A 25,452-nucleotide genomic window follows, 5' to 3' on the forward strand; every position below is an offset into this window, starting at 1 on the left:
GAAAAAGACAATATCAGAAATCGACAGCAAGCCCAAGATCCTGGACCTGACTTGTATGATCATTTATAATGTTTTCTTGATTCTTGGACCTTTGCATATGAATCAAATGCCTTTCTATCATAGGCATGATCCTATGCTAGGCTGAAAAATCAATCCAGTTGTTGGGCTTGTGGCCAGTTAACCTGTGTCTAGTACTTCTGGGTTACCTTGGTGGATTTCTCCACTCCAGGGCTCTAATTGGTTAGCTGTGAGGAAATTTACTTTCAAAAAAAAATTATAGTCACGTTCAGGTTACTATTGATATTACTAGATGGAATCTCCTCACCTGGTCAATTAATAATGCCTGCTCTGACCCTGGCCATAAATGCGAGTTTTCTTCTATTACTCAAGCTCAATCAGAGCAACAAGCAAAGTTTCAGCCAAGGAATAAAATCTCCCACAATTATGGGACGGATTTAAGTAGATAACACCAGGCTATGGTAATTTAAGGTAAAAAGCTCCTCTCTGTTGGGAACAAATAAATCATACTAAGGATAATCAGTCTAGTAACACTAGGAAACTGCACTGGGTGCCTTATGGACAATGCCAATATATAATTTCCCTTAAAGATAGGGATTGGTACAGAACAGACTCAGTCAGATGACCTGCGATATACTGGGCTTCACCTAATGGAAGTTCTTGACTTATATTCCTACTTATGACCTCACTAATCTGCTAGCTATATTGTTTTTTATATTGCCTGTTTTACAACATTTTTGTTTCTTGTATTACCAAATGTGTGACTGAGCCTCTGATAAAATGATGATACGTAGTTCCATATGAGATCAATGATTGTAATAGCAGAACTCTAGATATGGGACAAAGCAACAAGAGGGAGTATTTTTCTGGACTGTAAGAGGCTAGTAAGACAGGTGGCCCAGAGATTTTTGGCACTGTTAATAAGACCTAGTCCAGTAATAGCACACTGAGTGGCCTATCAGTGAAATCTTCACCAGACCTGGGAATGAGCATTCCCAGCACCAGGGGATGAAATGGTCATGAAATGCTCCCCCAAACCATGGTCGAATTTACCAAATTTATGACCATGAAGGGGCCCTGCTGACTGGAAACTGGCACTTGCCATCTGCTTCTGCAAGCATTAAGTCAATGGCCACTGTGGCCACTGACCTTCAACACCCCCTGAAAGGAATTCAGGGTGGAGATCAGGAATGAGGTACTCTGTGCTCTGAGAAAAACTGACAGAACAGGCCTTTAGATAGTTAAATACTTTCAGGAGATTTTATGAGCCCAAATTCTTATGTGTTCCCATATCTAGAGAAATACTAACATCATTAACGGTGACATCTGCTTTATTAAGGATAGTATTACAATTAAAAGTCAAAATGGAGTAGCTGTGATTCAGATATCCAATGAAATAACTAGGTGACACTATGGGTGTGATTTCAGACAAGTCCTTGTATTGCTAAGAACTTGAGTTTTCTGAGCTGTGTCAGAATTGGATGCTACCAGCCATTCTCAAAACAATGTCTGCTGGCAGCTGGTAACTGCAGCCTTACTTTTTAAAGGTCTCCTCTTATAACTATTACATTTTAGACAATGGAATTGCTTTAGATCATACATTAACAAAAAGAGACATGTATGGTGACCAGTAGAACCTGTTATCTATGTGTTAACACCACATTAAAAGTTAAAACCTACTTAGATAAAACTAGACAGCTGGCTACGTGGCTACAAGTCTCTCCAAAGTGCCTGGTCCAGACTGGGTTTCAGGCTTATTCTCCTGAAAATAAATGAGATTTATTTTGCCTATTAAAATTCCAGTTGTCACTCTTCCAACTACTTCTAATCTGGTCTGTTACACTAAAATGGCAGATCAAGGGACTGAGATTTGAATCATACAAGACTCAGATCCAGGACTTGGAACTCAGAAATATTTCCAATTCAGTGTCTGTTTTCCAAATTGAGGCAGGACTATGCCCCATTTTAGCAGGAAGTGGCCAGAGCTGTCATCACCCAGTTTCCTGAGTTAAAACTGATAGGACTCTGTGGGGGCTCTGGAATACAAATCCTTTCTGTGTCCCCTGTTTTTTGTTTATAGGATATAGACTTCATTCAGCCTCCCAGACCTTCCCTGAGCTCCAAAGGGCAGATTCAAACAGTTGTTAATCAGGGAAGGGAGGGGATGCAAAAATAGGGGAGGAGCAGTCAAATGGTGGTGCAGCCTTAGGGCAGGGTCCTGGTTCCTCCTAAGGAGTATGCATAAGAACATCTTTGAGTTTTTCTGCAGGAACTAAGGCCCCCACCCAGGTAGAGTATCGTAATTTCAGGCTGAGCACAAGGTTCCTGGAGCCACCACCCTGTTACCTCACCACCAACCAATCAGAAGGAAGCCACACACCCTGCAGCTCTCACCCCAGATTTTGCCTTCCTTTTCTGGGCCTGGTGATGACCATCCTGTTAGGCCCCTGTCTGTTTCATCTCCAACAGGCTCCAAGAGTTTCAGGCTAAATTGTTACCACAAGGGTGAATGCTGGTTTTGGGCACGGAATACCTTGATTTACATTAGGTGGAGAGAGACTTCTACTCTACTAGGCAGGACTATGCCCATTCTTAGCAGGAAGTAGTTACAGAAGAAGGAGACCTCCACCCCAATTCCCAAGAAGTATCTTGAGTATGAAGTCTCTCCAGGGGAGTTATTAGGGGAACCACTGACTGAAACCACCCACCCTGGCCAGGCCCAGTAGTAACCACTTGTGTGAGTTATCTTAACAATAGGAGGTCCTGGTAAGGAACATAGAACTAACAAGCTACCACCAACCAGAAGAATTCGGGAAAGGTCAAAAGGAGACAGGAGACACCAGTCCATATGTCCTCCCAGAATCCTTCTTGCTGTAATCCATCTTGGCTGAGCAATGCACTTGCCACCAGGAAGGACCCTGAGTCAGAATGATTGGCCAGAGACAACCCAGAAACTAATCCTATCACCATAAAACCCGAGACTGTGAGCCACATGGCAGAGCAGTCCTCCTGGGTTCCCTTACCCTCCTGCTCTCCACCCAGGTGCCCCTTCTCAGTAAAGTCTCTTGCTTTGTCAGCATGTGTGTCTCCTCAGACAATTCATTTCCGAGTGTTAGATGAGAGCCCACTCTCGGGCCCTGGAAGGGGTCCCCCTTCCTGTACTAATACTTTTTCAATTTTCTCTGGATATTTGAACAGTTCTCCCATTTATGACTTGCTTTTTTAAGATTGAAAGGACTGTGTGAGATAAGGGGTGGAATGTTTCAGTTGTTCACACTGAGATTCACAATTGTATTGATAACTAGCTTTCTTTGGTTACTTTATTAGGACCTAAATCCTGCCTCAGCCATGGGTGGTGTAATCTTTGTACTTTAGCTTCCTCCTAATAAAGTCTAAAAGGAGAGAATTGAAAGGTAAATTTCAGCTCTGTAATTCTGTGAACTCCTTATTCTGCTTTGAAAGTGGCCACCTCAGAGGTTTCTCAAAGAAGAATTAATTTGCCCTTGATAGCCATAGATAAAGAATTAAAAAAATAGCAAGTGCTATTTCTACTTTCCACTGGTTGTAATATGAAACTAGAGCTGCTTGGCAATTACTCCCCTTTCTCATCTCAGCACCTCTCACCCTTATGCTCCATTTCCCTCCTCTCTCTCTCCTGGAAGCCTTGTCATTTTCTAAAACATATTTATGCTTTTTCCTAACTTTGCAATATTTTTCAGTAGTGCATATAAAAAGACTAAGAAAGATAAGCAGATGTTTGGCCACTGTCTAGACTTGTCCTTCCTAAACTCTTAACATGTACCTAAATGACCTGGGGATTTTGCTAAAATACAGACTCTGACTTAGTGTGTCTAGGGTGGTCTCTCAGATTCCTGATTTCCAACAAGTTCCCAGGTGATGGCACTAGTCCTAGAATTACACTTTGGGTAGCAGTTCTTGAGACTATTTTGTAGACTTAAAGTGATCATAAACCTAAAACTTAAAGAAGAGGTAATTATAAAAAATAAATATTGTATTTCAATTTCATTAAAAAAATCATGTCTTTCCGCTGACCTCTTCACAAATAAAATCAGTGTTTTCTTTCAAAGTTGAAATTTCCAGAAAGGCAGTGCATTATTTCTATAATCTATTCTCATGTGTCTTCTCTGCATTATGATTTCTACATTTTTTAATTTGGCAAAAAAATCCACATTATGATTTTAAATTTAGACAAGTTGAACATCACAATTTAATTCTGAAAACCTAAACATATAGGAGAGTAAATTAAACTTATATAATTATTAAGATGATTGGGTTATTTATTTAAACTTAAACATTTCTCAACGTTTATGACATAAGCTTTATCGTGTGTGTTTTAGAAAAAATGTTTACATGCCACAGAACATAACAGTGCTCTAAAATACTGCAACAGAATAACTACTAGTTATCCAAAATAGTAAATTTACAAAAAACTGTATCTTAGCTGAAGTTAGCTATTTTTTTCCACTTTTCTTTCAAAACCCCCTAATATTCAATAATCTTGCTACTGGCTGATAAAAATATAAACAAATATACAGAATTACCGAAAATAGTTATTTCAGATATGCGGGAATTTGAATTATGACTATAGAAGCCATTGTCACTCAAAAATTATAGAAAAATTTAAAGACTAGATGTGGTATTCTGAGATTCTGCTTCATCTTATAAAAAATATGTATACACATTTCCCTTTCCTTTTAATATATGCTAGATTTCTTTGTTTTTTAGCACAAGCCCAGTAAAGTCCTTGTTTCCTAGTGAAAACTAAAGAGCAACAACAGCAACAACAACAAAAGTTTTTATTTTAAAACTTGCATTGTTTCTCCTTTATTTGTACATTTATCTGTACTTTTCCTCATTGAAGAGGTAGGGAGCTCAGGGTCCAGGATTACCCACACATATTATTGGAGGAAACAGCATCCATCCCCAGTCTTAACCTAAAGGATGGTGATGGATGATAACAGTTGAAGAGAAAACTTGGTGGTTAGACAGAGAAGATGAACAACATATTAGGAAGGCAAGAGTCTGAATAGAACACACTGGTGCAATATAGGAAGGATTCAGGGTGTTTGTCTTTAATAATGTCCCAGAAGAAAAATATTTGTTGTCTAAGGAGCTTGGTAATTTTGTATAAATATTAGGGCCCAATTTTAACCCTACATAACTAGTTTCAGATCACATTAGAATTCAGTGTTTTCTTGATATTCCACTTAAGAAACTACATCTTGCAAATTAAATTGACATTCAAAAAGTGTTTAAAAAGATCTTGTTAAACTATCAGTAATACCAACCACTCTGAAGGTTGGTTTTTAAAATGTTACTCTTGCAGAGTATTATAGGCTTGCATCTGCATCTGTGAAATTCTTTTATCTCTATTGTATTATTTATCTTGTAAGAATAAAGTTTACTTATCTTTGAATAAGTCACCGACCATTTAATGATGTGGAAAATGTAGCAAAGATGACCAATTCATTTTGCTAAGCAAAGAGAACTGAAAAAAATGCAGCTGTTTCAATGCACCTTCCTTATGCAGAGGAAAATATTTCTTTTTTTATTAGCTCCATCTGATGGTCAATCTGGTTTTTACACACTGCCTGGCTATAAATTCCCAACAGTAATTTCATTGTTTTCTATCCCTCTCTTCTATTAGAAAAATGTGCTATATTGTGAAGATACTCCTTAGCTGATTATGTATCTAATTAATTCATTGAATTCTGCAAAGTATTTACTAATGTAAAGAACACTAAATCATGCTAATTCTTGTGGCTATTTTCTTTTTTCCTTTTAAGTTGAGAAGCATAAATATCACAGATTACAACCATGTAAAATTTAAAATTTGAAAATATGAGAATATTAGTGATACTGTCCTGTATGCACATTTTCATACAGGACACACACACCTCTCAGATAGGCATGGCCTGCCCATTACCTAATTTATGTTGAACATGTACATGGTGATAACAGAGTTTAAGCACATAAAAATGACTTTATTTTCCTTATGTATATTTTATACTAATGGACTAGTTTGGCAAAAACCTATTTATATGATATACCATCCTAATGTTTTCAGCTATGAGCATGCATGCTTGAAAATACAATTCTTTCAATGCAGAGAAAAAATACCTTAGGATTTAAATTTATTTGAAATACATAACTGAGTCTAAGCATTAAATAAGAAATAAATTAAGAAAATACTATACCTCAGCATCATACTCCCATAACTGATTTCCTCTCATGTGGTGGCATTTTAACATGATTACAGGTCCGTTGAGTCTAGACACATCCAAGCACAAGTCATCGGTTCTGATTTCTTTGTCAGCAGTATAAGAAAATACCTGAAAATATAAGAGTCAGCCAATAAAATAATATCTTCTTTAAAAAAAAAAGTTGCAGTATAGCAGATTTGTCTGTGGAAGCTTTCGTATCAGATAAACTTGTGTTTTCAAATGATCTCTGCTGTGTGATCTTGAGAAAGCTAGTTCATCTCTCTGCGTCCTTCAACTACAAAATATGTACAGTGTCGTGCTTTTTGTGAACTCAGTTTAACAAACTAAATTATTATTTTTGTAATTCTAACTTTTTTTTCCTTTTTTAAATTGAAGTAATAGTTGATTTACAATGTTTAGTTTCAGGTGTAGAGCAAAGTGATGTATATGTATTCTTTTTCAGATTCTTTCCCCTTATAAGTTATTCCAAAATATTGAGTATTATTCCCTGGGCTATACAGTAGATCTGTGTTGGTTATCTATTTCATACATAGCAGTGTGTATATGTTAATCCCAAACTCCCGATTTATACCTTTGCATCCCTACCCCTTTCCCCTTTGGTAACTACAAGTTTGTTTTCTATGCCTGTGAGTCTGTTACTGTTTTGTAAGTAAGTTCATTTGTATCATTTTTTAGATTCCACATATAAGCAATATCATATGATATTTGTCTTTCTTTGACTTATTTCACTTAGTATGTTAATCTCTAGGTCCATCCATGTTGCTGCAAAGGCATTATTTCATTCTTTTTTATGGCTGAATAAAATTCCACTGTATTTATATACCACATCTTCTTTATCTATTCCTCTGTCAATGGACATTTAGGATGCTTCCATATCTTGGCAATTGTAAATAGTGCTGCAGTGAAGATTAGAGTGCATGTATCTTTTCGAGTTACAGTTTTCTCTGGATATATGCCTAGGAGTGGGATTGTGGATCATATGGAAGTTCTATTTTTAGCTTTTTAAGGAACTTCATACTGTTTTCCATAGTGGCTATACCAATTTACATTCTCACTAACAGTGTAGGATGGTTCCTTTTTCTCTACACCCTCTCTAGCATTTATCGTTTGTAGAGTTTTTGGTGATGGTCATTCTGACTGGCGTGAAGTGATACCTCATTGTAGTTTTGATTTGCATTTGTCTTATAATTGGCGATGTTGTACATCTTTTCATGTGCCTTTTGGCCATCTGTATGTCGTCTTTGGAGAAATGTCTGTTTAGGTGTGCCTATTTTTTGATTGGGTTGTTTCTTTTTTTGATATTGAGCTGTTTGTATACTTTAGAGATTGATCTCTTGTAGGTTGCATCGTATGCAAATATTTTCTCCCATTCTGTAGGTTGTCTTTTTGTTTATGACTTCCTTTGCTGTACAAAAGCTTTAAAGTTTAATTAGATCCCATTTGTTTATTTTTGTTTTTATTTCGATTACTCTAGGAGATGGATCCAAAAAGGTATTGCTGCAATTTATGTGTTCTGCCTATGTTTCCTCTAGGAGTTTTAGAGTATGCAGTTTCACATTTAGGTCTTTAATCCATTTTGAGTTTATTTTTCTGTATGGTGTTAGAGGATGTTAACTAAATTATTAAATTCTTAATATTTGGTGACATTGTATTTTCTGAACTATATTTGCCTTATAAAACTTACACAACAGTTTCAATAAAATAAAGTTTGTAAACTTTATGGAGCTCCGTAAAGGGCAGTCCTTGTTGCCACCACCATATGACCAATTCCCTAAGTCTAGAGACAATGATGTTTTTCATCAGTTTCCTTTCTATAACATAAGTATATCACATAAACTTTATTAAATATTGTCAGTGGGTTTCTGAAGGTTGTAGAATTATCTTTAGAGATCTCCTTAAAGGCAGGCTCTATGTTTACCTTCCTCATGTGGTTTTGGCTGGGCTTGACTATAATTCTTCTGAAAATATCCAAGAAATGTCAAGGTAGATAGTAGACTCATTGTTAGCTAATTCAAACTGATCCTATAATAATCTCTATTATTTTGTTCCTAGTGTGAATAATTTATTTATAATGTTGATTATTAAAGTTTTGTAAGGGTTATTAAGTACATAATTATAAAAGTTGTTTTCTTCTGTTAGTTATGATAAGCATGCTTCAGTATTCCGTGGGTATTTATTTTTTCTTTGCAATGTCCAGAGGGAGTATGATGAGGAAGGTCATCTCAAGGTCTTTTCATTTCCCAAAGCAACCTGATGAAATCTGAGGAAGTCAGCTCTACAAATCACTTACACACTCTGAGTCCTAGCCTGTAAGCTAAGTTAGTCTTGAAATGGTTGCCTCTGTAGCACTGCTACTCAGGGCTTCTAGGAAGACTAGGAAGATCACAAGTAGTGGTAAGAGGGAGATGCAAAGTCAGTGATGGAACCCAAGTACCCTCTTAAGCCAACATCTTAAAAGGAAAATTTTCACAAAGGTTATACATTTTACTTAATATAAAAACTTGGGAAGTGTATAAAGTTCTTTTATTTAAACAATATAAACTGTATTATAGATTTCATGTATTGAATTCAGAAAAAGTTTTCCTATGTTTGAAGTATCATGTATATGTGTATACTTTTTATACTTTTCAATGTATATACTTTTCATGGAAAAAGAGTAACCAAAAGAAGAATAAAGGAAACACCCATCTAAGATAAGTATTTGTATCCTTCCCAAACATGGTTAGTATTTTTTTAATACAATTACAAGCATATTTAATTAAATAAATGAATCTGGTAGTAAACCTTGATGTGAGAGAGGGTAGTTTCTAGAGAAATTTCTTTTACCCATTATAGGATTATTTCAATGTGAAGGATAATTTTCCACTTTGAAATTGCTTTATTTTAGTTGTATACAGATGGCAATGTAAATGGAGACACCAAAGCATCCATATTCACCATTAATTTTGCATAATGAGTATAATCATGGCCTGAGCATCAATTCTCCTCAGGTCTCTAATGATAGTTTGGAAACTTTAACTATTGAAAGTTCTAGAAAGAAGTCCACAAAGCATTCCTTGTTCCTCAATTTCTAATTTTGATTCATTTTTGGGTCAATTAATAGATATGTAGTTTACATCACATTTAAGAAAGATATCCGTAGAATACTCTCTGACCCTATATATGAAATTATCTTTCTTTGGACTTTGCAATTGAAAAAAAATTAACTGATGCATCTACAAGTCATGGCGATTGCTGGCAAACACCAGAAGCAGCAAAGAATGATTCTCCCTTACAGGTTTCAGAAAGAATATGCCCTTTCTGGCACCTTGATTTCAGACATCCAGCCTCGAGAATTGTGAGTCAATAAATTTCTTTTGTTTTAAGCCATCCAGTTTGTGATGGTTTGTTTTAGCAGTTTGAGGAAACGAATACACTTCCTTTTATTCCTAATGCTGGTTGAAGCCTTTAAAAGTAATGGGATTAGTTTTCCAAATGTCACTGCAAATTTTTAAAATCTATTGTATCTCAATATCTGGGCCTAAAATTGTACCATCCAGTTAATACTTTCCAGAAGCATCAGAGCAATCATTTTCATAATCATTTTTCCATTTAAATATATCTTTGTAAAGTCGTTCTTTACTATGACTAGATGATTTACTTTTACATATACTTTATTGAGGTTAGATTGATTTCTGTCTCTGAACTGATACACTCAAATGAGTCTAGGAATAACTCCCAACATATGAAAGATGATAGCCAAGCCCAGTCTCAATTCTTTTTAATCTTAGTATTTTTTCAGAGAAGGTAAACTTTTTCATTATATCACACATGCATACAGTTTGTTCTGGACTTTTCTTTTTGGGAAGTGTGTCCAAAGGTATTTTATGATTCTTCAAATATCTAAAATTGAAACAGCATTTAAACATTCTTTAAAGACTGTGTGAGAATTATCTAAAATATTCTGCAGTAAATTAGTACTTCGCACAATGAAAGAATGTGTCAATACATTGTTTTAAAAATTGTATCTTGTTTAAATCCTAATGTATAGCTAATTCTTTAAAAATACTCTTATATCTTTACCCCTTTGAATAATTGCGAGCAGCATAGCAGTCATTCACAAAACCTTGTAGAGCAGCCCAAGTTGCAAACCAAGGACACTGTTCTATGTTACTGGGACCTGGACCACGCCTCCTTCAGCAAGAGGCTTGGGGACTAAACGCCCTCTGCTGGCTCTGTCTCAACATAAGGTTTCCTTCCTTCTTTTATCCTTAGATAAAGAAATATTTTGCCAAAAAATATGTGTGTATTTAAAAGGCTCACGTGTGTATTTGATTCAGCTTTGTTAATTATACAGGTTGTGATTTCCCTAGATTTAGTTCTGAATTTATAAAATACTTTTCCTGTTGAGCTCCTCAGGACAATATTTACTATAAAAGTTCACAGTTTGAAGAGACTCTATATGTTACTCTATGCCAGCTGCTTCACTTTCTAGATGAAGAAACTGAGGTCAGTAAAGCTACAGGGTTCACCCAATTTGCCAGAGCGTCTTAGCGAAAGAGGTCTCTCTGGACCCCAGGCTCATTGTCACTGTTCCTTCACTTGACCATACTGCCCTTTACATACCCATTTTGGAGCTTTGGGCCCTCTGGGAATCCCTTTAGGTATTTGAAATACAGTCAGTTTGAGAAATCTGTTAACAACCATCCAGAAGGACAAAGTGTAAGAAAGTAAACATCATAATAGTTTTTCCCTCATTCTGTAAAAATAGCCCAGGAACATTTGTATTGAAGTAACAAAGCAAATTGTTTAGCAATAAAAATTCAACATTTAGCAGTGATTTATTTTTTAACATGTTCTCTCTTACTATATGTCACACCATCCTGATATTAGCATGGAGAATGAATAGATGGAATTGAATTCATCAATGGAGATGCCAAGCAAAGAGACTTTTTCTCTCAGATAAAAGATTTTTCTCTTAATTGATTTCAGATTCTGTTTATAGCCTGTTAGCCCAGTGGTTTATATAGAAGAGGGTAAGGAGATGTAGGTAGCTTCTAGCTGTGTACTCTTATCTTACATGCCTACATGGTATCTATGGTCTTTTACAGTTTTAATGCTCCAGAAGACTTGTTAAAAACAGGATGTGAGTGTGTATCTCAAGTTCAGTGTTCCCAGTCTGTCCTCAATATCACCTCTGAAGGCTTAACTCTTTCCCCTTTCACTTCAATATAACTGTATGTAACACTCTGGTAGTTCCCTGTTTGTGCTCAGCAAGTCACCTCATTCTTCCATCCCTGACCTGGTATGTGCTGATCATATCATTAGGACTATCCATTCCACTTTGCCCAGGAAAAGACCACCTCCTTAAAGTCTTAGTACATTCGTCACTTTCTTCATGTAGCGTTTTTGTAACTACTCTTACCCTGATAGCTTATCTGCACTTTATTGTAGGTATGATATCATCTGTGCATATCTTTGGAGCAGAACACAATGGGCTTTGGAAAATGACATGACCTGGGTTTAAGACCTTCCTCCACACTCTTCAGAAAGAATTACTGTGAGACTTTGACCAAATCTTACCTTCCTTATCTGGGAAAAGGGATAAAGATGCCTCCTGTTTCCTGGGCTATTTCAGAGGTTGAATGAGGTAATTCATCTAAACTCTAAACACAGTACTTAGCCCAAGTGACATCTCAGTATCAGTAATTATATGTGCAAAATCCAGGCATATAATCTACATTTGATTACAGTTTGTCTCATCTTTTTGTTTTATTTTTTAAACCTCGCTGCCTCAGTAATAATGCTAGAGATATATTTTGAATACCTTTGGAAACAATTCTAGGAGAAGAGTATGTGTCCAGTAATTACTTGCTGAATTTCAATGAAAGCAGTTTCTCTTTGGAGTTCTTTAGTACACTTTGTGGAAAACAGAGCAAGAGAATAGGTAATAAAATAAGCAGGATGCACTAATATAATAAAATGTGACTGTTGTTTCTATTTTCTTCTTCATTGTTAAATCCTCCCTTTTCTTTTTTTTTCTGTGTTACGCGGGCCTCTCACTGTAGTGGCCTCTCCCGTTGCGGAGCACAGGCTCCAGACGCACAGGCTCAGCAGCCATGGCTCACGGGCCCAGCCTCTCCGCGGCATGTGAGATCTTCCCGGACCGGGGCTTGAACCCGTGTCCCCTGCATCAGCAGGCGGACTCTCAACCACTGCGCCATCAGGGAAGCCCAAATCCTCCCATTTTAAATACTACTGGTGTTAAAGTTTATGTATGTTTAATGACTTACTCTGCCTTGAAGCGTTTTAAAGGAAGTCTGCAATTCAGGAATCTATACTCAAGTATTTTCCAAATATTTACTCATTTTCTGCTGTTGTAATATTGAAGAATATAAATTGCAGATATAAGCCTACTAGGAATTCCTTCCAAAAGATACCTCAAGAGATAATACTTGAATGGCAGATACTGTTTTTTATGTGACTGTGGTAGAATTCTCAGATGGCCTCAAGATTCTTGTCCCCTGGTGTACATGCCCTATTTAACACCCTGCCTTTGAATGTTGGTGAGACTGTGACCATGACAGGAAAGTTACTTCATGATTACATTATGTTACATAAGACTGTGTCTTTGCAGACTGAGAAAGATGGGCCCTCAGTCCTCCAACTTCAAGGAACTGGAATCTGCCAATAACCAGGAATCTTGGAGCCTCCAGTAAGATCACAGCTCTGACCAACACCTTCATTTCAGTCCTGTGAGACCCTGAGCAGAGAACGCAGCCACGTTGTGCCTGAATTTCTGACCTATAGCACTGTGAGTTAATAATTTTGTGTTGTTTTAAGCCACTTAATTGGTAGTAATTTGTTATGCAACGATAGGAAAGTAATACAGTGACCATCCGGTTAAAGGAGATGCATGCAAAAACTAAATTATTCTCACCATGTAGAACATCTTCTCCCATGCTGTCTCTATCATTTATCTATTCATTCAGTGATTCATCCATCTACTTATTCATTGATACTTTTGAGAATGTTAAATGTTTTCAGGCTTTATCTAAACCATATAGGCCATTCATGAAACTTTGATAGCAGACATCCAAGCAAGTGCCAACATTTCTGTAAGAGTGTCCTCCACTATTCCAACCTGCTTGAACTCTGTTCTTGATGTTCTCATTGTATTGATTTTCTGTAACAAATTAGCTTTCTCTTGATGATATTCTTTCCTATGTTTTCCCCACTGAATTATTCCTTAAATATTTTTTATCTGAAGAACTGGCCTTCACACATATAAATTGCAAGGGAAGTAAAGTAAATTCCTGGATGGGATATTCTCCTTCAGTCAGGGGCAATTTTATACATACTTTCCCTTTATGACTATATCATTAGTTGATATCTGGTCTTTGAGGTTCTTACTCATTTATGCCTGTGAATGTAAAATAAACATAGCAGTAATAATATATATTATTCACATGACATATATATATGTATATATATAGACTATACATCCATTTTAGTGTTTGTTTTATTAGCCACAAATTAATGATAAAAGACTTTGTGATATCATTTCTGAATGTATTTTTACTGGTATTTTATATTATTTCAAAACTTTTCCACATACATTGTATTATTAGACACTTCCTAAAACTGGTATGTTGCATATAATTAGAGAAAAATTATATTAAATATATTAAAAAGTCTCAAGGCAAATTATAATGTCCTTAAGATAGCACAAAGAAACTCTTATTGTGTATCTGTTGTAACTGCATCTTATCTGTAAAGGTAAATAAACTACCCTTTAGTTTAAATTAGACATAATTTTAAAAATTCACCTCCATATTATTAGCACAACATTGGCACTGAATCGAATAATAACTGAACTTTTCTAGATGGTTTCAAGCTTAAAGAAATCCTACTTATGTCATTCATCATTGCTGCCAATTAAGATCAATTTAGTTTGGCTTCCTTCAGAAGCTGACATTGAACAAGGATTCAAGTGCAAGTAGTTTTTAATATGTAGATGATCCCAAAAAAGACCAGTAGGAGTGCAGGGAAGGCAAAGCAGCCAATAAAGGGTATATTACAAATTAGTTACACTGTAGATAACTGGAGCCTTATCCTGTTGGGAAACTGGCGACCAGGTGGAACAAGCCTCAGATTCAGTTCCCTGGAAGGGTGAAGGACCTGGGATAATTATACCACTTGACCTCAGCTTTTGCTTGAGGTGTGCTTCCAGGGAGTAGAGTTGATTAATTCCCCAGGTGTGACAAGGTAGGCAAAGCAGCCTCTGGCAGAGAAAACCAGCAGGCAAAGGGACAGAGATTCTGGCCTTTTGGATGTTGGGCTGGAAGCAGGTGGAAGGAGAGAAAGCCAACATTTTGGGATAAGCTGCCATGTGTTTGGCAAGATAGTAGTCATTTTAAATATTAGTATATTAAATATGATATAGCATGTATCATAAATTATACATTTCTTCAGTAACTTTTCAGGGTTAGTATTATAATTTCTTTTTTTCAAATAAGCAATGTGACGTTCAAAATGGTTAGGTAAATTCCAGGTCACTCAGTTTGCAAGAGGGAAACCCTGTCTTTGATCTGTGGTCTTGTCAGGCCCCAAATCCCATGCTCTTTTCACAGTTAACATTTTGCTTCTGGGATATTTTAAAAATTAAACTCTAAACTTTATTCAGATTTCACAGGTTTTTCCTTAAATTTCCCATATGGTCCTATGTTCATTTTTCCAGGATCCCATCCAGGATACCACATTACATGTAGTCATCATATCTCCTTAGCCAACTCTGATAGATGCTCAGACTTTACTCTTTTTGATGACTGACAGTTTTGAGGAGCACTAGGTAGGTATTTTGTGGAGTGTACCTCAGTTTGGGTTTGTCTAATGTTCACCTCATGGTTAGATTGGGGTTATGGATTTTTGGGGGGAAGATCACAAAAGTGAAGTGCCATTCTCCTCACATTTTATCAAGGGTGCATGGTATTAACATGACTCACAGTGTAGAACCTTGATCACTCACCCAAGGCAGCATTTGCCATGTTTCTCCGCTGCAAAGTCACCACCACAGCCTTCCATATTCTACTCTTAGAAAGCAAGTCAGTAAGCACAGCCCACACACAAGCGGGAGGAGAGATAAATTCCATCTTCTGGAGGGGGACTTGTCTACATAAATTATTTGGAATTCTTCTGTATAGGAGATCTCAGAGATCAATATTAACATGTCCTAAAAACGTCAGTCTAAAACTGGGGGCCATGTCTTTATATCAGATTTATATGTAACACATTAAGATTCTCATAGTAAAAAATAAATCTAGCTCATGGGCCACTTGTTTGGGCCACTGAAGGAAGAAAAGTTCTCTTTAGTGAGCACATTGTAACGTAATGATTTCCACCACCTAGAAATAGCACTTGGTCTCATCAGTGTGTAAGATGTGGATTGAACACTGGCCACCGTGACCTAGGGAGACCACTTTGATCATTCTTTGGTGTTACAGGGACCATACAGTGCACCTCTGAATTTGCTAGCTGCTGTTTTCTTGCTGGGGGCGAGTGGGGGTGGGGGGAAGTCCCTCTTAAACAATTTCTGCATATCCCAGCCAAATAAGCACATTTTACTTCTTTTAAATAAAAAGAACACTGCAAAATCTGTTTAGAAAGTTAGCAGCTAGAGAGATGGAGTAGAAGTATATCTATCTGGTAGGTTTTCATTAGAAGACTAAGATTCTTAACTAGAAATTGGAATGGACAGTAGGCTGTTTCCATGGTAACCCAATGAAGCCTTTTTTCCTTTAATGGAAAGGTATCATTTCTGTACATACCACATGTAGCTTCTTGCTCAGTATTGGATCAAGTCCTTTGATGACAGAATAAATGAACTGACAAAAAGTTCTGTAGTCTGTCCCTGCTTGTGGTGAAATTATACTTGTGTACTAAATAACATGAATAAAAAGCCCTTTTCATTTTGACCACATTCACCATGCCATTTTTAATAACAAAAGTGCATGTGCAAGTATTTTTATAAGGTTGTATTAGAAATAGGTTACAAGCTATCCTTTGGCAACCTTTGCACTCTGAAAGATTTTGCTCCTTTTGTCCCCTCAAGTAAAAATTTCCTTGCTTGACATTTACATTCTATTAAAATCTTAGCTCCACTACTTATAAAACTTAATTTTCCACTCTCCCTAGTCCAGGCCTTCCACTCCATTTACGCTAGTGTCCTCGCTGTCCTTGCACACACTCCATTCTCTGTGCTCCCTGACAGCTTTGTGAAGCATTTTAGACCCACTCCTGTCCTTATCAGACCTTTTTTCTGAATGCCTTCTGTATAATAGTACAAATATTCTTTGTTTCAAGAATAATTGTTTTGTATTCCCATTGAGATTGAGGGTAGGGATTGTGTGCCCATTTACAAAAATGGTAATAAAAAGAATCCAAGTATGATGCCAGTATAAATACTTGTCCATAGAATATTATTAATTTTATAATTAATATTATAAAATTATTGTCTCTGGGTGAATCATGTATTTGGAGTAAAAAAGAAAAGAAAAACCTGCTTCTGGGGAGGCAAACAACTCTTCCAATACTCAGTGCAGCATGAAATTCTCTTAGGGTTACTCATGGAAAGGACTCTATGTCATGTAACAAACAACATCTTCCCTACTTCCTTATACACAAAAAGAAGTTTGAGTTTTAAGTGTATATTTCCTCTTGGTGCCCATATATTGCTGGGTATATATATATATGGTGTTCAATGAATTACTGATTAATAGGTTCTTTTTTCTTTAAGTCATTACTTTTTTGTGACTGGCAGGTTGCTCAAAATTTTCACATTGTTCTATCTTCTAAAAACATTTGTTTTCTAAATTTTTTTCCCCTAAATTCAAGCTTTCTAAATTTGTGTCCCTGTCACTGGACTGCAGGTTTCACAAATCATCTGGACTTATCTCTTGCCTATCTAGCAATAGAGATAAAGAATATTAACTGAGAATGTCTATTTCAACCATATCAATTTACAGATTAGAAATTGAGGGCCAGAAAGGACAAGGGACTTCATAACACCTGTGCTATGGACTGGATGTCACCCCACCACCCCAGTTCATATGTTGAGCTATAATTCCCAGTGTGATGGTATTTGGAGGTGGTGTATTTGGGAAGTAATTAGGTTCAGATGAGGTCATGAGGGTGGGGCCCTCTGATGGGATTAGTGCCTTTATAAGCAGAAGAAGAGATCAGAGCTTGTTTGCTCTCTGTCATGTGAAGAAACAGCAAGAAGGTGGCTGTGTGCAAGCCAGAAAGAGGGCCCTCCCCAGAACATCACCATGTTGGCACCCTCATCTAAGACTTCCAGCCTCAAGAACTGTGACAAAATAAATGTCTGTTGTTTAATCCACCCAGTCTATGGTATTGTGTTCTAGCAGTCCAAGCAGACGATGAGTCACAGAGGGATTTTGACACTCAGGTCCTCTGATGTTAACTTTTCACCAAAGCTGACTCAGGTCAAGTATGGTGTAGTGTAGTAGGGTATATGAAGTATATAACCTAATTATGATACCTTCCTCTCAGGGTTATTGTGAGACTCGAATTATATATACATACTTAATATATACATACTTAAAATGTTTACTATAGGAGTAGTGTTCAATATAATTTCCACCCCCATCACTGCCATAGGCTTTTGGGAAGAAGCATTCATAATATACCCATAAAGAACTTAATTAATAACTAAACCAACTCATACTGCTGATATATGCTTTAATTTAGTGTAGGATGCAATTAATTCTAGAAAAATACAGAAAAAAATTGTTTCGTGCAAAGGAGAAATATTGGCTTACTTCCATATAAATAAAAACAGTAGTTTGTAAAGATGAGGCTAGATTGTTAACGAGGAGAAAAACCTAATAAAAATTAGAAAGATTTGTTCTTCATAGTTGATACAGAAAAATGATGACAATTCCATGATATCTTAGGTATAATTTTTTTGTTTGATACAAAGAATATGTAATTAGGGTCATTAAAATATGGAAGATATTTTGTTGCTATCTTGTCACTATTGTTATATCAGGATTTCTAACAACAAGGCAAAATATATGTGGGATATATAGTTATTTGGGAACAAATGAAATATTTAAAACATTTTGTTTTCAGCCATGTAAAGTGTATAAGCTTGCATTTGATTAGTCTCCTCATTTTGGGTTATCCTCAATAAAATCTTGTATATGATGACATCTTTTAAAAATTGGTGAGTTTTAAGCAAAGAATGCCTTAAAAATCTTGGTGCTATAAAATATTATACCTGATATTTTATTTGGCTTGCAGATTTCTTAGACTTTTTTTCCTTTTTCTAAACTTTGTTTCTCTTCCTTGCATTGGTTAGTCAAATATTTGAACATAAATTTCTTGTCTAGTTTTTTGTTATCTAGGCTTCATGTGTTTTCTTTCCCCAAAAAACAAGTTTTCATATTTGGAAGGGAAAAAAACCCTAGGTATACCCTTACTTGTTACTTTATTCCAATACTGTAAGAATTTATTAACTAGGATAGAATTGGGAATACAGTAAGATGAAGAAAATCTTAGGTATAGCAAAGCATATAATCATGAGTATGGGCTCTGCTTGGCTTCTGGTGAATATAAAACTGGGGTAGCCAACACTGTTTATTTAGAAACTATAGACATTATTTACCTTACTTAGAAACTAATAAAGTGGCTTTTTCTTCTAGAGTAAGCCAAGTTATTATTTTAGCTATTACAGAGTGCTTCAAATGGTAATATTAAATAATTATTTATGTCCTCAGTAAAATTTAGGCACACACACTCTAAGGGAGAAGAGGGGATCATTTCAAAGGACCTTAATATTCTTCATATATAGTAGATTCATGCATTTCAATCCATTAAATTTTTTAATATTAAATATACTAAAATGTTGGTAGGAAGATGACTTGAACAAGCAAGCAGCTCAGGGTAATGATTAAGACCAGAGTGTTAAGAATTATGCATTAAGACAGGATGAAAGCATTTGAAGATAAAATAGAGAAAGGAATGAGGTTCAGAAGATTGAAAAAAATACAGAGGAGAAAGGTTCTCCTGGGACTGAATTGTTCAGTGGAGATAAACCTATCATGAGGAAGTTAGCAGAAAGCTTATAGTCCATCTCTAAGTAATAGAAACTTCAGAAGAGATAAACTGGTGAGCTGAGGGAGCTAGTAGCAAAACTGCTAGTAGCAAAACATTTTTCTTTTAGTAAGTTTTTCGGTTAACAGTCTACCCTTGTCAGTAAGAAAAGTTCTATTGATGGTGTGCAGTAAGAGAAGTACATGCCTGTGTGTGTGTATTTTGTAAAAATACAGTAGTATGAAAGTTTCTGCTTTGTGAAAGTGTATGATATTTCACTTTTCAAAGGGGTTATTCCAAAATATTCTGGAAATTCCATTAATAAAATGAATACAAATTTATGTGAATTTTCCCAAAGATCTTAAAGTATTTTAATATTTAACCTTTATAGAAATTTAATTTTAAGCTTTTTAGAGATGGGCTGATATGATGATACACTTTAATTGATTAATCAATAGAATAAGTATCTCTTTTGTCCACTATGTGCACATACTTTGATATCATCATCATTTCCTTAGATGCCCTCGTAGAGACTGTTGTCCCCTCCAAGTTTAGTCCAGTGCCTTTCCTTTTCCATATAATTCTCTCCTTATCAGGAATCAGGGTAGACATTTTTATTATCTCAACACCAGAAATAATTGAACCTTTTTGAAGCTGGTTTGTTTTTATATGATTGACCCAATAAGTCATATAACCAGTGTTGTACTTAGAGCTAGAAAGCTTGGAGCCAAAGTTGTGGCTTATTTAAATGAATGTAGGATTTCAGGTATTAATTTTAAACACTTTACAGTAAAATAGTAAAAGTGGTTTCTAGGTGGACTTGCATTGCCAATTTTTCCATTGCTTTTAAAAAAAGTGTCAAATGTGATAGATGTTAACTGTCATTAAGCAGAAATACATAAAATTGGACTGTATAACACTTAGAAGAAAAGATAGACCTAAGAAATAGACAATACTAGTGCTCAGTTTTTGGAAGTATTAAGAAAACAATCTCACAATCTCTGAGTAACTCCTACAAGGGGAAAGAAAAGGATTGAACACAACAGATTTGCCATTTATTTCTATGCCAGGAAACACTCTGGCCAGGCAAATCTAGGCAGAATAAGATCATTAGTTTAAGTTCCTGCAAGTTTTAATCAACTCCAAGCTTAATACATGTTTCTTTAATACAAAAGATAATATAATTTGTTTGAATTAAGAAAGTGTTACCTGTTGATTGTTTACTCAGTTCTTGAATTAAGATTTGAAAAAACAATTTTAAAACTTCTGTGCAGAAGTTATTAACTATTAATGGAAAAGGCCGTCATCATTTAATATTTATGGATTCACTTTTAGTTATTTTATACTTTAAAATTTTCATTAATATAGGATTTAGAGGTATTGACAATTTTATTTACTACTACAATTGCACTAAAATAGAATACAAAAACTCAAGTTAAAATGGAATATCCAAAACCAAATTTTCTATAATTAAAATATTCTGTAGGACCAGTATAATTTAGAGCCATTCTTTGTAGCTACTACTTGATTTCTTGAAGTAGCAAGATAAAGTAATATATGTTTTTAACTTTGAGGAAGGTTTCGTATCTTATATCTTAAACCTCCGAAGGGGTGGATTGCTTAAGAACACTGAGCTAGAGACTTCCTGGAGTTTTCTTTGTGAGGACCTACAGTAGTTTCCTGTGGCTGCTGAAACAAATTATCGCACGTTTGATGACTTAAAACAATGGAGATTTATTCTCTCACAGTTATGGAGGCCAGAAATTTGAAGTCAGTTTCACTAGGTTGAAATCAAGGAACCAGCAAGGCAGTGTTCCCTCTGGAGTCTCTAGGGGAGATGCTGTACCTTGCCTCTTCTAGCTTCTGGCAACAGACTATATTTCCTATGCTTGTGGCCACATCACTCCTATCTCTGCCTCTGTGGTCTCATTTCCTTCTCCTTGTCTCTGTGTGTGTCACATCTCCCTCTGCTTTCCTCTTATAAGGATACATGTGGTTGCTTTTAGTGCCAACCAGATAATCCATGATCCTATATCATGATCCTTAATCACATCTGCACTGTTCTTTTTGCCATATAAGGTAACATTCACAGGTACCAAGGCTTAGGATGTGGATACGTTTGGGGGTCATTTTTCAGCCTATTACAGCCTCAAATCTAGGCATTTTCATAGGAACAGTTTCATCTTCCAGGAAGATTTTCCTTTATGTGGTTTCCCCAAAAGTTTGAAGCTATTTCTGTGTTAACAGCAGGTTCTTGAGTAATTTTGAAGATTTTATATGAATTTGTTTACCCATTCCTTCTTTCAGTAAGCACTTATTACTGTAGAAGGATTAAGAAAAGGAAATTAACTAATACTTGCTTCAAGAAAAGTTTACAGTTTGTTTTTGCAAATGAGTTGAATAAACACAATTGAATGAAAATATGAGAGTTAAAAGAGAAACATGGAGATATGGTATATGAGTAAGTAGAAAACAAATGCGGAAAATTAAAGTATTGTGAGTTCAGAAAAAGGAAGTATCAATGTATATTGAAAATCAGAAAAAAATTATTATATGGAGGACGGTGAATTTTGAAGTGGAACTAGAACAATGTAAACTATGGAATTACATAAACTAGAATTTATGTAGTTAGAAAAGTGGAGAAAGGTGATATCAGGTGGGTAAAAGAAAAGGCAAGGATATGATTTTTTTTTAAATGGATTGCAGTAACAATTTTTAAAATGTCTTGTTCTGGCTATACTCAATGGAGTTGATAGAGTTGAGAGTTTGTATGGGTGAGCAACAGGAGATAAAATTACAAGGGTAAGAAGGAGTCAGACTGTAGAGCTTTGACTAGTAAAGAATGTTAATTTTATCTTGTAATAACTGGGGGCTCTAAAGTTTTTTGTTTTTCCAGTTGGGAATGGTATTTTTAAAGGAGTTTTCATAATTGAATGAGGGTGGAGTAAAGACAGGCTGGAGCTCTGGTGAAACTATATTGAAACTATTGTGGTAACTCAGATATGAAGCAGTCAAGGCCAAGATTTGGAAAGTAGAATTATTAATAAAAGAAAAGAAGGAATAGGGAAAAAGGACATGTAGAAAGAATCCACAAGGCTTAGTGCCTAGTTTGAGAAGGGCAGGGTGTGTGATAAGAGATAAAAGAAGAAAATGTAAAAGATAGATGAATACAAAGATTGAAGAATCAAGAATAAACAGAGTAGCATAGAAATAATGGGTTCACTGACTTGTATGTGTATCCCAAAGGTTTTTTTGATACCAGACTGATCCCATGATAGCAGGCCCTGCTGAGACTTACTTGGAAGGGAACTAACTTCTTGTATTGATGGACTTGATGAACAGATACCACATGACCCCCTGAAAAACCAGGTCAATGTGAAATGTATGTCTTTAGATATTTTCTCTTACTAACATCATGTACTAACCTCATCTAGAGTATCTATTATAGGCTAGCATAACCAGGTTTTGTTGGATGAGTGATTGAGACAATTTACCATTCCATCCTCAGTATATTTTAGTCTCCTGGTAGGAGCATAAGCCAACCAAAGTCAAGAGAAGCTCTCCCAGCCAAGCATTAATGAGACTGAAAGGCTCTTGGAATAATCCCTATTTCTATAGAGGTTATAATAACTGCTCTCTTCTAGCTCTCATGTATCCAACTCATTTAAACATTTACTGAATGGTAAATGTTCTTTTTTTCCCCTCACAGGCCATTGTGGGATTTTACTTTGTGAAATCCCTGGTGAATTTTAATTCCAGTGTGCAAGTTATTAAAAGGGGACCAAACTAGTGTAGAAATGGCTTATAAGTAATTATAAGATGTAAACTTTACGTATAAAAAGGTAAACTTTAAAATGAATACATATCTCTTGAATGAATATATCCATTACAATCTATGAGTATATTAGAATGTATTATTAAAATAATTTTCTCTAGGAGAGGGTCTGTAATGAGGAGAGAAGGTATTTGTTTACTTTCAAAATTTGTAATGTACCTGTCATAAGGTTAGATTTTTCTTAAGTATAAATGATCACATTTTAGAGGAAGAGGAGACATTTGTATGAAAGTATAGATAATACCTAATGATCTCTTCTTTATCTTGACAGACAATGGGGTTTTAATAAATGGCTAGCATAAGCTTCCCTAAAGGCTTGCTACCTTGAAAAATGGCTGTGAATCATTTACTGCAATAAATTACATGGAATGTTTCCATGTGCTTTCTAGCTCTCTCCAAATGAATGGCTACAGGGAGAAAGAGAAACATTATAACTGCATTTGCTAAAATGTGAGTGTTTTTCCATCACTTTATATTTTTGGCCTTTAGAAGGAATAAGTACAATATGTACAAAGGCTGCTTTTCTCCCTATTTTTGATTAAAGATATATTGCAGTTCAAAGGGAAATACCATTGGTTTTAAAAAAATTTTATATTGATACATTATATATTATATATATGATATATTTACATTTTATCAAAGAAAAATGTTTATTTTATAACTAGTATATTAATCTAATTTGACCCACTTATATAAATTTATATATATTTTAAGTAAAATTTTAAATAAAAATTAGTGTCAGTATTTGAGTAGATCTAGTATATGCCCATTGAGGCTAAGACCTATTTACTATTGGCTCCTTTAAGATGATGTTAAATGTCATGTAAAAGCACCTCATTAGAAAAGAATGGTATTTTGACATCAAAAAGAGAAAACATAAAGACAAACATTGGGATAAACTGTTTAAAAGTCTGTATGTGAAAACACAATGTGAACAAAATGTCAAGTCAGAAAAATATCTGTAATGTGTATGACAGAAGATAATAATCTTAATAAAGTATTTTTATAAGTGGTGAAGAGAATAAGAACCACCTCAAACTCCAGTGAAAACATAAGCAAAAACCAGACTGAAATTCATAAAGTACTAATGCTAACTTTAAAAATGCTTATGTGCATTGATAATGTTAGAAATATGATTTAAAGTAAGATAAAATGTTTCTTCCATACTAAATTGGCTAAGATGAGAAACAAGAAAAATACAGTATCCAGTTAGGGTTGGCCACTGTGATCACAGTCCTGGGGGAGTGTGGCTGGGAATCGATACAGATGCAGTGAATATAAAACTGGTGTGGAGTCAGGTAGATTTAGGTTCAAACTGGCTTTACCACCTCAATCACATTATTAATCTCAGGGTTTCCATTAAACTCATGAGTAAAATCAGGATAATAACACCATGTACTTCATTGATTGTTGTAAAAACCAAAGAGGATAATGCATGTTAAATGTATATCATAGTGCCTCTTCCTATCTTAGCTCTTTGTCCTATTAAATTGGTGAAACATTAAAGAGGACAATTTGTCACTATATATTAAAAACCTTGAAATGTTGCATAATCTTTGATCTAGCAAACTTACTTGTAGACATTCTTTCTAAAGAAGTAAATATGGATGGAAGCTCACCAGATTTTAGCTACAAGGGTATTGATGAGCCTGGGGTATAACAATAAAAAGTCATAAATAACATTGTGTGTTAAACAGTACAGGATTGATGAAATAAATTATAGTTTGTCCATTAAAATATGCCCTGTTTAGGGTAAGAAGTTGAAAAATTATTGGTTTTAATTTTATCTTATTAAGTAGATAACATAGAGACATTAGAAAATATGTAGGTATGGGTTTTTTTACTTACTGTTTATTTGTTCCCTTTATTTATGAATCCCTGAGATTGGTGTCTGTCTATACTTTTGGTTTCTATGACAATAGCATTTTTGGCAATGTCTACATAGTACTAAGGTATAAATACATTATTCTGACCATGAATTCTTTCATCTATTTACTTGACTAGTATTTATTAAGTGCCTGTCATATTCTAAGTGCCATGTGCTGGGGAGGAAGAGAGGAGTAAGACATAGCCCCAGCCAACAGGAAGTTTACAGTAGAGTAGGATAGTTTATTTCTGGTTATTATTCATGTAAATGAATAATGTAATTTTAAACATTTATGATCTAGGTGTTCCATGTCATTTAGACAAATTTAAGTATATGACTGGTTATCCTTTTTAACAGTAACCTTGGCACCTTAATGATTCCATGAGGATAAT

At 35.3% G+C, this 25,452-nt stretch overlaps 1 protein-coding gene across 1 annotated transcript in view; it reads right to left on the minus strand.

The window, feature by feature from the left end:
* GALNT13 (polypeptide N-acetylgalactosaminyltransferase 13) overlaps positions 1-25,452 on the minus strand; it is a 223,947-nt gene that overhangs the window by 14,394 nt on the left and 184,101 nt on the right. The window contains exon 9 of the mRNA XM_007466908.1: positions 6,237-6,371. Coding sequence (XP_007466970.1) covers positions 6,237-6,371 — 135 coding nt within the window. The remainder of the gene's footprint in view (positions 1-6,236; positions 6,372-25,452) is intronic.

Source organism: Lipotes vexillifer, unplaced genomic scaffold, assembly GCF_000442215.2.
Source record: "Lipotes vexillifer unplaced genomic scaffold, Lipotes_vexillifer_v1.1 scaffold1440, whole genome shotgun sequence".
NCBI lineage: Eukaryota > Metazoa > Chordata > Mammalia > Artiodactyla > Lipotidae > Lipotes > Lipotes vexillifer.